Source organism: Propithecus coquereli, unplaced genomic scaffold (genome assembly GCF_000956105.1).
Source record: "Propithecus coquereli isolate 6110/MARCELLA unplaced genomic scaffold, Pcoq_1.0 Scaffold185, whole genome shotgun sequence".
Lineage (NCBI taxonomy): Eukaryota > Metazoa > Chordata > Mammalia > Primates > Indriidae > Propithecus > Propithecus coquereli.
Genome location: NW_012143301.1, coordinates 2,704,820 through 2,718,307, shown reverse-complemented (window position 1 = coordinate 2,718,307; position 13,488 = coordinate 2,704,820). Strand labels below are relative to the sequence as shown.

General features: G+C 35.5%; 1 protein-coding gene across 1 annotated transcript in view; it reads right to left on the bottom strand.

Moving 5' to 3' along the window:
* SMARCA5 (SWI/SNF related, matrix associated, actin dependent regulator of chromatin, subfamily a, member 5) overlaps positions 1 to 13,488 on the bottom strand; it is a 39,371-nt gene that overhangs the window by 7,847 nt on the left and 18,036 nt on the right. The window contains exons 10-16 of the mRNA XM_012642732.1: positions 9,972 to 10,081; positions 7,552 to 7,778; positions 5,756 to 5,877; positions 5,528 to 5,680; positions 4,241 to 4,373; positions 242 to 390; positions 3 to 36 (exon numbers count right to left, since the gene is read on the bottom strand). Of these exons, the coding sequence (XP_012498186.1) occupies positions 3 to 36; positions 242 to 390; positions 4,241 to 4,373; positions 5,528 to 5,680; positions 5,756 to 5,877; positions 7,552 to 7,778; positions 9,972 to 10,081 (928 nt within the window). The remainder of the gene's footprint in view (positions 1 to 2; positions 37 to 241; positions 391 to 4,240; positions 4,374 to 5,527; positions 5,681 to 5,755; positions 5,878 to 7,551; positions 7,779 to 9,971; positions 10,082 to 13,488) is intronic.

Here is a 13,488-nt window from a genome sequence, read left to right as displayed (position 1 = left end):
ACCCATCTTAGAGAGCTTTTCATTCATCTCTGCAGTCTAAAGAACAAAGGAAACACCTTACTACATTCAGAAAAAAAAAGCATGAGACCTATACTAAAAATGAATTAGACTTTATTTACAGTTAATAAAAACTTCCTTTTATGGAAATAAGATTATCTGTAATTCACATAACAAATATTTCCTCAAACACTTCTGATCTAAAATATGTTATATTAAAAGCATCATTTAATACACATCTCACCTTCTTTGCACCTCTTTCCAAAATACCATCAATATCCTCATCAGTGATCTCACTTTCCTTTGAGGCAAATACATGTGTTGCCCCATGTCGAATCATTTGAAGCATTTCATCTTTCCCAATTTTGTTCAGATTCTGATCCACAAGCCTCCCTAAAAAAAGATTGTGTTGTATAAAGGTTATCAAACAGACTTTATTGGAAACTTGAAATTTTAAATATTATGTGTAATACCTTGTAATTTTGTCTCAAACATCCATCATTTGTTACTATTTATTCACATCTGATCACTTTCATTTTTAAATTTAACACCGAATTTTCAGTTGGTAAGCTTTGAAATGTTTCTAAAGCTTATGTATTACATAATGAAGCCTATGTATACTGTCTCAATGAAATATATTCTTTTGTGGGGTAAATATAGTAATTTGAGATGTCTGAAAATCAAAATTATTGGCAAAATTAATTTTTAAAAAACCACAAGTTTCAACTGATGGGAGCATTATATTAGGTCATTAAATATGAAATATCTGATTTTGACTCAAAAGTATAGTTTGTTATATCTCAAATAAGAAGCGGTATAATTAATCAAAGTATGCACCTAAACTATTGATACAGTTTTGCCATCTTAACAGCAGCTGGTTTATGCCAGCAGCAAAGAAGTCAGGAGAACGAGTGGCAATGAAATCAGAAAAGGTGTTTCCCACAGTTTATTTAGAGAATTGAATATTTTTCCTTGCAAGAAGTGTTCTAAGGCCTGAAAAAAGTGGTAGTCAGTTGGTGCAACGTCTGGTGAATACAGTGGACGACAGAGAGTTTCTAAGTCCAGCTTCTGTAGTTTGAGCAGCGTTGTTTGTGCGGTATGTGGTCAAGCATTGTCTTGCAAGAGGATTGGCCTGTCTCTATTAACCAATCTCAGCTGCTTTAGCACAAGCATCCTCATCATTTCCTCCAACTGGTTGCAGTAGACATCTGCAATTGACTGATCAGGTTTCATGAAGCTGTAGTGGACCAGCACTAGACCAACAGATACCATTAGCTTTTTGGATGAATATTCGGTTTTGGACGGTGTTTCGGCACGTCATCTTTATCCAACCAACCACGGTGCCGAACTCTTACAATTGTCAAAAAGAATCCACTTTTCATCACATGTAACAATACGGTGTAGAAATGTTTGCCTTTATGTCATGAAAGCAAAGAAAGGCAAGCTCCAGACGATTTCTTTTCTGATGCTCATTAAATTCATGCGAAACCCACCTATTTAGCTTCTTTACCTTGCCAATTTGTTTCAAATGGTCCAATATTGTTGGAATTGTAAACATCAAACCTAGCTGCTAATTTGTGAGTAGGCTGAGATGGATTCACTTCCACTACAGCTTTCATCTCATCATTATCCACCTTGGTCTCAGGTCGCCCATGTGGCTCATTTTCAAGATTAAAATCAACAGAACTTCTCAAACCATCCACGTAGTGCATGTTCATTAGCCACATCCTTCCCAAAAACTTCACTGATATTCTGAGCTGTCTGTGCTGCATTGGTTCCATGACGGAATTTGTATTCGAAAATAACACCAATTTTTGATTTATTCATGGTTTTGCAAAACTTGCTCTAAAAAAATTTGAAAGATAATCAAAAGCAAAATGTGCATTTGCAAGCCTGAGGATGTACCTTCACAATAAAAGTAAAATAAGAAGTGTCAGAGTGAAATGTCAGAGATATCAACTGTCAAACTTAGTACTTAAGGAAATTGGGTATTTTATACTTAATAACCTAATAAATAAGTTTCTGATGAACAGAAAGATATTTATACTCCCAAATCCCTTTTTTTCCTCAGAAAAGTGAGATACCAAAAAACCTTCATATAGCCAAACTTTATAGAAGAATTAAAATATATAATAGCAGTTTCTGAAAACTTCCTGACATTAAGAACTGAAACTCCTAAAAACTAATTGGGGTCACAAAAGAAACACAACATTAATAAATTACTGAACATCTTAAGCTGGCAGGAATTTGGCCAAGTCTGTAATTTGTGTTTTCAAAAATACAGGTATCAAAACAAACAAAAACCTACAAAGAATTGTTTTCACCCTCAAGGGTAATTTACATATGCCTAAATAAAGCTTCAATTTTTATATTTCCAACCAACTTGCAATAAGTGGAAAAAGATCCAAATTGTGTTCAACGACTTTTTTAAATATTTGTGTCACGGTTTTGGATCCCTAATAGAATGTACAAACAAACATCTGTGACATTTCAAAGTCGCGATATATCCACAAAATATGCCTCTTTGAATTGCTAGTTATCTCATTACTATCAAAATGTTTTCAGGCTTATGCAAACTACTTCCCCACTGGGCAGGGAGGAAGCCTTTGAGATATAAAGTGCTTCTGTATACGCTCCCATTTTTAATTATGTCCCTCAGTCCACAAAACATTAACACAGAGCTATGCACCTGAGGCTTGCTGTTTGAGTAATATAGCTACAAATGGGACAACAAAGCTACTAGCCCAAAGGTTTGCTCCAAAATTCACCCCAGTAAATATTTAAAAAAAAAAAAACTTAAGTCAAAAACTCAGATTTCTAAGTTTATTATATATGATACATCAATTAAGATTTTTAATCTTAAAAAAATTTTATAGTGAGAATAATTGAGAACAAGAACCATATGGCAGGTGTTTGTCAAAACACATGGATGAGTGTGATGAAAAAACATAAGCCATTAATTATATCACCCATGAGACATCATCTCATGGGTTGGCAGGCTCCAGAAGTCTCCAGAGACTTTCCTAATTAAACACATTAATAGTTAACATAGTTCTTGAACCCCTAAACTGAGTCATTTCCGAGCTGTATACAGTGGACAAGAGACTTAATCTGTCTAAGGCCTCTCACTCTGATGTCAAACATCTCGTCAAGTTGACCCTAAGACTAAAGGAGATAATGAATGTTAAGAATTTAGCACATTGCCTGGCACAAAGCAAGCACTCAATGTTAAGCTATTATTAACAAAAACAATTAGTAACAATAATCATGTATTGTATTCAGACATGTGGCTAACAATATGGCTGGCATTATGAGATACCAAAGAAATGTAAAATATTCCCTTATATGTAAATTAGAGACCAGTGACCCATACATGAAATAATCAGTGAACAATTTAACAGTGTATCTTTCAGTTTTACAGAGTATATGGCTCATGACACAGTTACAGAAGGAAAGGAACCAATGTACATTTGAGGCTATTAAGTTTCCCACCCCCGTTTTTGCATTTTATATATCTCATCATCAGCTTTACAGTAGTAAGCTTCATGAAAAAATATATTACGTCCTCCTTAAAAGCTGATCTAGAATGAGAACTTGAAGTGTCCTCTAATCAAACCAAAATAAAATCCCACACTCACCCTCTAGTCCTATTTCTATCATTGTTTACGTGGTCTCTTCCTCCCAACTAAATTATAAACTCTTTGAAAGTAAGAACACTTGTCTGTTTCATTCACCATTGTATTCTCAGAACCAAGAGCAGTGCCTAATAATCTGATGGGTGCTTAGTAAACAGCTGCAGACAAGAAAAAAGAATAAAACCAGACTCTTTGATTTTTATTTCTTCAGTATTCCCCAGGGTAGTAATCAAGCGTGTTTAGTACGTGTAAATTGTATCACCACAGTTCTATTTAATATGTACCACACTGAATGTCAGATGTTTTATATACATTATTCCTTTCAATCTTTAAAAAACCTTTTATCTGCATTTAGATGAAAAAACAAGCTCAGGTAATGAAAGAGAACAGTTAACCTGCAGAGTTAATATTCAAACCTCAACTTTCCTGAGTCCCTAAACCCATCTTCTTAATAACAAAACCAAAGTTTATTCTCTCTGAAATATGTCATCTCTATTGGCTGCTAGCTTGACTCAACAAATGCCTAATAACAATCTCCTTTAAAAAATGTAGACAAAAACAGGCCGTATCAATCCAACTTGGTAAATCTTTACATTCCTAAGGCTCACCTTGTTGAATGACTATTGAATCCAGTCTGAGTTTCATCTCAGCACGTTCTACTATTCTTTCTTCTACGGTGTTATCAGTTATAAAGCGGAACACTCTGACTGTCTTGGTTTGTCCAATTCTATGTGCTCGGTCCTAAGTGAATTACCATGTTATTTTGAATATAGATAAAAAGCCAAATAATTAACACTGGAAATGGGTATAGTAAGAAAATTAAAATAATCTCAAGTATAAAACGTTTTTAAAATTATAATTAAAAATGGATTAATATTACATTAATATTTCTTAAATTCTCAGTTTTAATCAAATTAATTGGTTATCTCACAAGAAAAACTTACATATAGGAAACAACATAGTTACTAAATCTGTAAAAAACACATCTCCAGACAATACAAACAAAATTATAATATTCATCTTTAATGATAAAAGTGTTTTTTCATCTTTTTTCCCTTGGTTTATATTCAAAATGTTTTTCTACCTAAATCAAATCTAAATTTTCACTGTTATCAGATTAAAAAGTGACACAAATAAATGGAACTTAGCAAATAATACAAAAACTCTATTCTTGAAATATTATACAATTAACTACATACAAGTAGTCAAATTAATTTGAATGCCATTTTCTGTTTAACTTCTGGTAACTTCACAAATAACATTCTTACAAAACACCCCTTACTTCTAACAATGGATCATTTTTCCCCAGCCACTCTTACAAAGAGTACAGGATAAAGTGGTCAGTGCCAGAGATTTTATAAAGTTGGGTTTATGGTCCAGCCATGAGCAGTATCAATTTTCTCAGCATAAGCTTCCCAATCTGGTCAAGTACATGGGCATAAATTTTAAGCATCTAAAGTGGCAGACATGCTAGTTGCTCATCAAACCCATTTCCCCTTCCTCCTTGGATACAACTATACTATCATTTATCAATTCCCCTGCAGTCAGTTATGCTACAAGATTTGAGTTCTGGCCAGTGGTGGGGGGCGAAGGTGGGGAATGTCAGGTCTGACCCATAAAAAATTTCCTGGGCAATCCTCAACTCTCTCCCTTCCCCCTTACGTCCACAGGATGCAGAGGATATAGCAGATGACTCCAAGGTCCTAAGACACGGCAGAGCCATAAGACAGAAATACCCTAACATGGATGTAAGACACTTCAAAATACTCTCACCGAACCATTAGCTCAAAGAAAAACAAAATTCTACTGGGTTAAGTCACTGATATTTATAGAATTAGCTTGCCCTAACTAAAACATCTACTAAGCACAGAACATATTTATTTGTTATCTCTTACCATAGCCTGAAGATCTACTTGGGGATTCCAATCTGAATCATACAAGATTACTACATCAGCAGTGGCAAGATTGATGCCAAGACCACCAGCACGTGTGCTTAACATAAAAACAAACTTTGTGCTGTTTGGTTCATTGTATGCATTGATGGACTCCTATGGATATAAAATAAGTGTCAGATAATTATTTTATGTGGTATTTTTTATCTCCCTACCCCAAATGTTACTCACTTGTCTCTCATCATGAGGTGTCTGCCCATCCAACCTGCAGTACTCATAATTTCTCCACATGCAATAATCTTCCAAAATGTCCAATACCCTTGTCATCTGGCTGAAGATTAGTACTCGAGAACCTGTTGGTGAATATAATAACCCATTATCAGAGGCTTTTTAAAAGTAGAAAAATTTATATAAAAATTGAAGGCTAATCAAAACTAAAACTGATCAACTACCCCTTAATTCTAAGTTACCTACTTGGTTATAAAGGGAAAAAACTCTATTAATTATCCAAGTCAGTCATTCCCCACTTCTTTCCTATTATGGCACAAATAGAAAAAGGCAGTATTTGCACACAGCACACTAAGGTAAACAGAAAAGAATATTTGCATCTGGTTTGGGAAGTCTTTCCATTCCAAAGGCTAAGAGAATCATTATCTTGTTACCCCACATATATTTAAAAATAACTTTCTACCATCCTACAACTCTTCTATTGATATGGCACCCAAAATTCCCCAACACATACCCAATACTTCTGGTTTCATTCTAGTCCTGAAGACCCATTCCAAATCAAAGGACCATAATATGTGCCTCCTGCTCTCTACACTGATCATCCTTCACTTATCTGCCATGATTCCAGTTATTCAACTGCTTTCCATTTCTCCAGCCAACTACATAATGCCTTCAGTAGAATGTATGAAGACAAAGGGTAATTTTGAAAAATGATTCTGAAATGGTTGTCTGGAAGTTGAAGCTAACAATCTGCTGCTGTTATACATTCCTGTACCCCAAATGCATAAGGATGTTCAACAATCTCCACTTTGCCTGCAGAGTTTAGTAAAGCTTTCCATTAATATGTGAGTACTCCCACCAAGTTCCTGCCACTCCTCCCAACTAAATTCAATTCCCTTTATTACTTTGCTTTCAAAGAAAGCATCTTAAAAAATATATTTCCACAGAAAGGTATAAAAAGGGAAAAAAAGTAAACCGATCCACTGCTAACTTTTACAGTATGTTTTTGACAGTCAGTATCACAGTGGAGATTCATCTACTGATATAATGGTCATTCTTATCATGAATACAGAAACAAAAAAATCTAAAATTTGTATACTTGATATTACAGAATCAATGGATTTTTAGGAGTGATATTTATCTTTAAGAAACATATACTGAATAATGTATTAAGTGCTATAATGTCTGTAATTTGCTTCAAATAATCCGGGAAGAGGGAAGCAGGTACAGTACAGATTAAACAAACTTTTTATTAATTGTTGACACTAGTTTTGCATTAAGTTCCCTGTACATTCATGTAATTTAAATATGCCTAAATGCATACCACAGACATACCCATTTTCAACAAAAAGTCAGCATACTATAAATAAAAATGTTTTAGGTCCATGTACATATTTAATTAAATAAAAAACCCACATAAATAACTGAAGAATACCATGAACACAACATCACTGTATAACAGAGGATCTGGGAACTGTGGATGGGTGAGAGGAGCATTCTTCACATTTTATGACAAAAAGCTAAAATTTCTGGGACAGTATCTATAAAGTAGGAGCTCTTCCCCCAAATCCATGAAATGTGGTCACTCTAACTATTGATTCCTTATAACAGACTTAAAGTCTAAAAATCAGGGGTGAAGGCTGGAGCTCAAATAACGAATAGAAGTTTTTTAATGTTCCACACTTGAACTTTAGAAAGTATCGGAGTACTCATTTCCAAATTAGTGCTCCCTCATTTTAACATGAGAATTTTAAAACAGTTTTCATTACTACTCAATTTGATACCAGTAACATAGATACCTTGTTCTTTTAATTTAGGGAGCAGCTTGTCTAATACCACCATTTTCCCACTGTTGGTAACTAGATGCATGTCTGTTGTGTAAGGTGGACCAGGTTCAGCTCCATCAAAGAGATATGGATGATTACAACATTTTCTCAACTGCATCAGAATGTTCAATAACCTCATTTTGTCCATCTTCCCTGCTGAGTTTAGTATATCTATATCTTTCATTAGTATCCGGGTATACCTATTGAGAGAAGAAAATATTTTGAGAGAGCTCAAATGTTCCCTGACCAATCTGCCACTTTACATACTTAATCCCCTTCCCCACCTTACCCTTAAAATACCTGTTAGAAACAATTCATCATCATTTAAAATATGGTTAGGAATTTACCATCTGTAACCTTTTTTTTCCCCTTCTGTTTTTCTTTATTGCCCACAGTATTCTAATGTTCACACTTATGCTATGGGCCTTGAGGATATTATTTTAAAAGTACAAAATAGTTCCCTTGGGTGGAATTAAAACAAAGCAGTATGATACAACATTTTTAAGTAAGCAAAATGTAAAAGACAAGTTTTAAACATGATTTTAGTTTGTAGTCTTCTGCAACATAAGTACCACTATTCAATTCTATATGCCATGTAATTTAGCACAGCATTTAGTAAGAACCCAAAGATCTGAGGAGGGAGGAAGAATCATGAGATGGTGAGGCATGATGATGAGAATAAGATGAATACAACGTGATTTAAACATATGTATAAATATACAGGGGGAGGGAAATAAGAGGTCTGGGAAGCAATAGACTAAGGCCAGATTATAAAAAATCTTGAATGCACACCAAGAATTTAGAGACATTATCCTGAAGGAATGAGTAATCTGTCTAAACACCAAAGTTTCAAGACCTTGAATCCTCTGAACATAATAACTTAAATAGCCTAAGCAATCTATGTTTAGTTTCCAATCGTTGAGCACAAAATAACATTCAAGGAAAACTGTTCCCCCACAATTCTGACCGATACAAAGTTTATCCACCTGTTAACTAAAAAAGATTTGTCTTCCCTTAGCATTGACTCACGTCTTAGCTCTGCATTTCAGAGCCATACAAGATAAGCCTATTATCTTTGCCACCCTATAATGGCCTTTCAAAAGTCTTGACGACATTTAAGATTGGCCCACCTTCTACAGTGGAGCCCTTTCCAGATAACACGCCCAGTTCTCTATATGACATCCTTCCAGTCCTTTTACAAAAAACTCTGGCCTCTTGCAAATACTTATCAGAATTAAGTATGCAACTGAATATACTTGAAACATGGTGAGATCAGTAAAGAATAGGGTAGCTCTGTTTATTTCCCTCCTTCGAACACTAAACTTATATTAACATTAAAGTTAACAGTATCTTTTTCTGCGGCCACTTTACATTGTTAATTCACATTGAGCTTTCTATCTACAAAAATGAATCCTAAGTCAGTGGTTTCTGACCTTTTCAATTGCATATTTTTAAAATAAAGAAAAAGATTTTTTAAAAAAGCAGGGTTTTCAACTTTTTCATTTTGCCCTATGAGAGTGTTTAAAAATTTCTACCATGTATTATCACCATCATTTCACAAAAAGACATTTTATTTTGCCTAAAATAAAACATCAACTCAGAGTGGAGAATCTTTTAAGCTAAATAAATATAGCTTTATGGGAGGTTCACAAAAAAAGGACTTAAGTTTTCTCACAGCTCTACAATCTACAAGTTCACCAGCCACTAGCACTAATACATGACCCCGTATTTATGAACTATTAAGTATATATAATACTGCAGTCCCCAATCCAAGCGCCGCACAGCAGGAGGTAAGTAAGGGAAGCCCCACCTGCACTCACAGCTGCTCCCCATCTCATTGCGCCTGAGCCCCACCCACATGAGATCTGCGGTGGCATCAGACCCTCATAGTAGCACGAACCCCACTGCAAATTGCACATGCAAGGGATCCAGGTCGCATGCTCCGCGTGAGAATCCAACACCTGAGATTTGAGGTGGAGCTGAGGTGGTGACAAACCCCCCACCCTCCTCCCACCCCCATCCGTGGAAAAACTGTCTTCCACGAAACCCATCATTGGTGTCAAAAAGACTGGGGACTGCTGATGTCTCCTCCACTGTGCCATCAGTTCCCGTTTTTAAAAAAACCCAAGGAAAGGGTTTTGAAAGTATCCCTGTTTAATGAAATCTCATATAATTTTTGGATTCATAAACCTTCCATCCAGAGTCTGTCATCTAATAGGGTCAAGATATTGTATCATAAATAGTAAGCACTACATTACATGTCAAGAAAACTCTTTTCAGGCTGAGTTCAATCCAGTAAACAAATTCCATGAAGATACAAATTAGAAAAATGAAATACAAATGGACTTAGGGAAGAATCAACAGTAATAACAAACACATCTTAGAACACATACCATTCCCTTTGCATTTTGCTGAGACCCACATAGATTTTTACTTCCTTCTTTGGAGGCAAACTCTTTTCAACATCAGCCTTAATTCGACGAAGGAGGAATGGACGCAAAACCTTAGAGCAAAAATAAAGAGATACGGCCTTATCTGTAACATTGGTATTATTTCAGAATCTTAAGGCTGTCACTTAAATACATGGAAAAGAAATTTCTCTGCTTGAATATCAATGATTTTTAGGACTTCTTCCTTCAAATACAGTCATCCCTTACTGGATTGGTTCCAGCTCCCCAATACCAAAATCCATAAATATGCAAGTACCTTATATAAAATGGTATATTTGCATAGAACCTACACATATCCCCTCCCATATACTTTAAATCATCTCTAGATTACTTATACATAATACTTAATATAGGTCGGGCACAGTGGCTGATGTCTGTAATCCCAGCACTTTGGGAGGCTAAGGCAGGAGAATCGCTTGAGGCCAGGAGTTCAAAACCAGCCTGGGCAACATAGCAAGACCCTGCCTCTACAAAAAACAGAAAAATGCTATAGTCGGGCGTGGTGGTGCAGGCTTGTAATCCGAGCTACTCTGGAAGCTGAGGCAGGAGGACTGCTTAAACCAAGGAGTTTGAGGCTGTAGTGAGCTACTACACTCCAGCCTCGGTGAGACAGTGAGATCCCATCTCTTAAAAAAAAACCAAAAAAAAAAACAATGACTTAACGTAGATGATATGTAAACAGTTGCTATACTATACTGTTTAGGAGGAATAACAACAAGAAAAAAGTCTGTATATGTTTAGTACTGACACGACGACCCATTTTATATATTTTTTACACGAATATTTTCAATCCACAGTTGGTTGAAACTGTAGATGTAGAACCCACAAATACAAAGAGCTGACTGCATATAACTTATTACTACTGGGTTCCTGAAGAATAATAATACAAGATCATCATTTATTCAATACAGGAATACCTTGGAGATACCATGGGTTCAGTTCTAGACTACTGCAATAAAGCAAGCTGCATAAATTTTTTTTGTTCCCCAGTGCATATAAAGGCTATGTTTATACTATTTATTAAGTGTGCAATAGCATCATGTCTAAAAAAAAATGTGCACATCTTAATTTAAAAATACTCTACTGCTAACAAAATGAGAACATGTTGTTGGAAAAATGGTGCTGATACACTTCCTTGACACAGGGTTGCCAAAAACCTTCAATTTGTCAAAAATTTTTTAAAAAAGGCAATATCCACAAAGTGCAATAAAGAAACAACGTGTGCCTGTATATATATATAAAGAGTATATATTTGTTATACTCTCATACTAAAACCAATTATAAATTTTAAAGATGATGACATGATGTTTTCAACAACTCATACTACCTTTCAAGTTTAAAACTAGTTACTTGTATACAGATTGTCTAACATTGCTTAAGATCCACATTAAGATCGCTTTATGGTTAGTTTTAAATTTACTATCTTCATTTATGGAAGTGAACTATACATAAAGTATATAGTTTACATGAATGTACAGTTCAATAAATTTTCAACAAATACAGTAAAAATGCCCAGGTCTTCATCACCTAGATAAAAAGAATACCCTCGATCCTTTTTGTGCCCTTCCCAGTCACTATCTCCCCTTTCCTCCCAAAAGTTAGGCAATATTCTTACTTTTAGATACCAGATATCATTTTTAACTTTACATACACAGACTTATTCAATATATGCCCACTTATATCTGATTTATTTTACTAAACATGATATTTGTGAGGTATATTTGTATTGAATATAGTTCATTCATTTTCATAAAATACTAAGTTTTAAAATACCTATGAAACTAAGGATAGCCTTTTTTGTACCTTCCTTTGTCCTATTTACACTGGCTTATAAAAATACTGACTATATCACAAACTTAAAAATTAATGAAAAAATTAATCAGCAACACTTCTCTACTATCGCCATTTAGGGAAGCAAGTTTAGTCCTAGTCAATCGCCAGAAGCAACTGCCAGACATGTGAGTGAAAACTTTTAGTCCCACTGGTTCTCTTCTAGAATTGTCCAGCTAAATGCAGCTGGATAAACACAGGTGAAACCAGCAAAGAAACCACCAAGCCAACCCATAAACTTGGGGGTTGTTAATAAACTATTAAGGTATTTTCTGGGGGGAATAAGGTTTTTTCTTTTTTTTTTTTTTTTAAGCATTATATAACTGATACATTGAGTAAGAGTTATCTCATTCCTAAGCATACCCAAACTCACTTCTAAATCTCCTTTTCAATATAGGACCACAGATGCTACAGTGGAAATTTCAGAGTATAGAGCAGGATAAAAAGTAGAGAGGCAGGCTGGGCGTGGTGGCTCACACCTGTAATCCTAGCACTCTGGGAGGCCGAGGTGGGCGGATTGTTTGAGCTCAGGAGTTCGAAACCAGCCTGAGCAAGAGTGAGACTCCGTCTCTGCTAAGAAAATACAAAGAAATTAATTGGACAACTAAAAAATATATAGAAAATATTAGCCGGGCATGGTGGCGCATGCCTGTAGTCCCAGCTACTCGGGAGGCTGAGGCAGAAGGATTACTTTGAGCCCAGGAGTTTGAGGTTGCTGTGAGCTAGGCTGACGCCACGGCACTCACTCTAGCCCGGGCAAAAGAGTGAGACTCTGTCTAAAAAAAAAAAAAAAAAAAAAGTAGAGAGGCAGCAACCAGACCTCTTCTCCCTGACTTGATAAACATTTTCAAAATACCCTCTGAACAAAATAAACAGAGCTGCCAAAACTGGTTGATTCTGCTGTGTGAGTTGTTTTAGTTTGCTTTACCTACATGTGCTTATGCATTTATTAAAGGAAAGTCAAGAACAGAAGGGTAAGAAAAAATATGCAGGAAGGAAAATCAAGTTCCTCTGCCTCCTTTTCCACCCCCAAGATTACATATAAATTCCACGATCCTTCGAATAAGTAAATATAGAGTACTTAGATGCTTGAATGCCACCTAAATTGAAATAAAGGTACCTAGGAGATTATCACCTTCAAATATTTAACAAAAATCTCAGTACATAACAATATAAAGCACCTTGTAATTAATTTATGTAGAAATACTTGAACATTCACAAACTTAAATTTGTTTCTCCTGTTCAAATATTCACCATAGCCAGGCATTGCGCTAGGTATACAAAGACAAATATACGAACATTTCCTGCTTTCATGTTTACAATCCAGCAGTGCAAAGTCTTGTGTTAGAATGCTCAGATTATTAAAGACAGAATATACAGAAAAGAACCAGCCTCAGCCTGGGTGTTCAGTGGAGAAGGTGATATCACCAAGACTTGGGCTAGATATTAGTAAAAAGGTCAGGAAAGGGGATTCTAGATATAGCAAAAACAATAAACAAAACAGACTGGAAGCAGGGCAGTTTCACACCTGTAATCACAACACTCTGGGAGGCTGAGGTGAGAGGATCACTTGAGACCAGGAGTTTAAGACCAGCCAGCCTGGGCAACATAATTAGACCTAGTCTCTAAA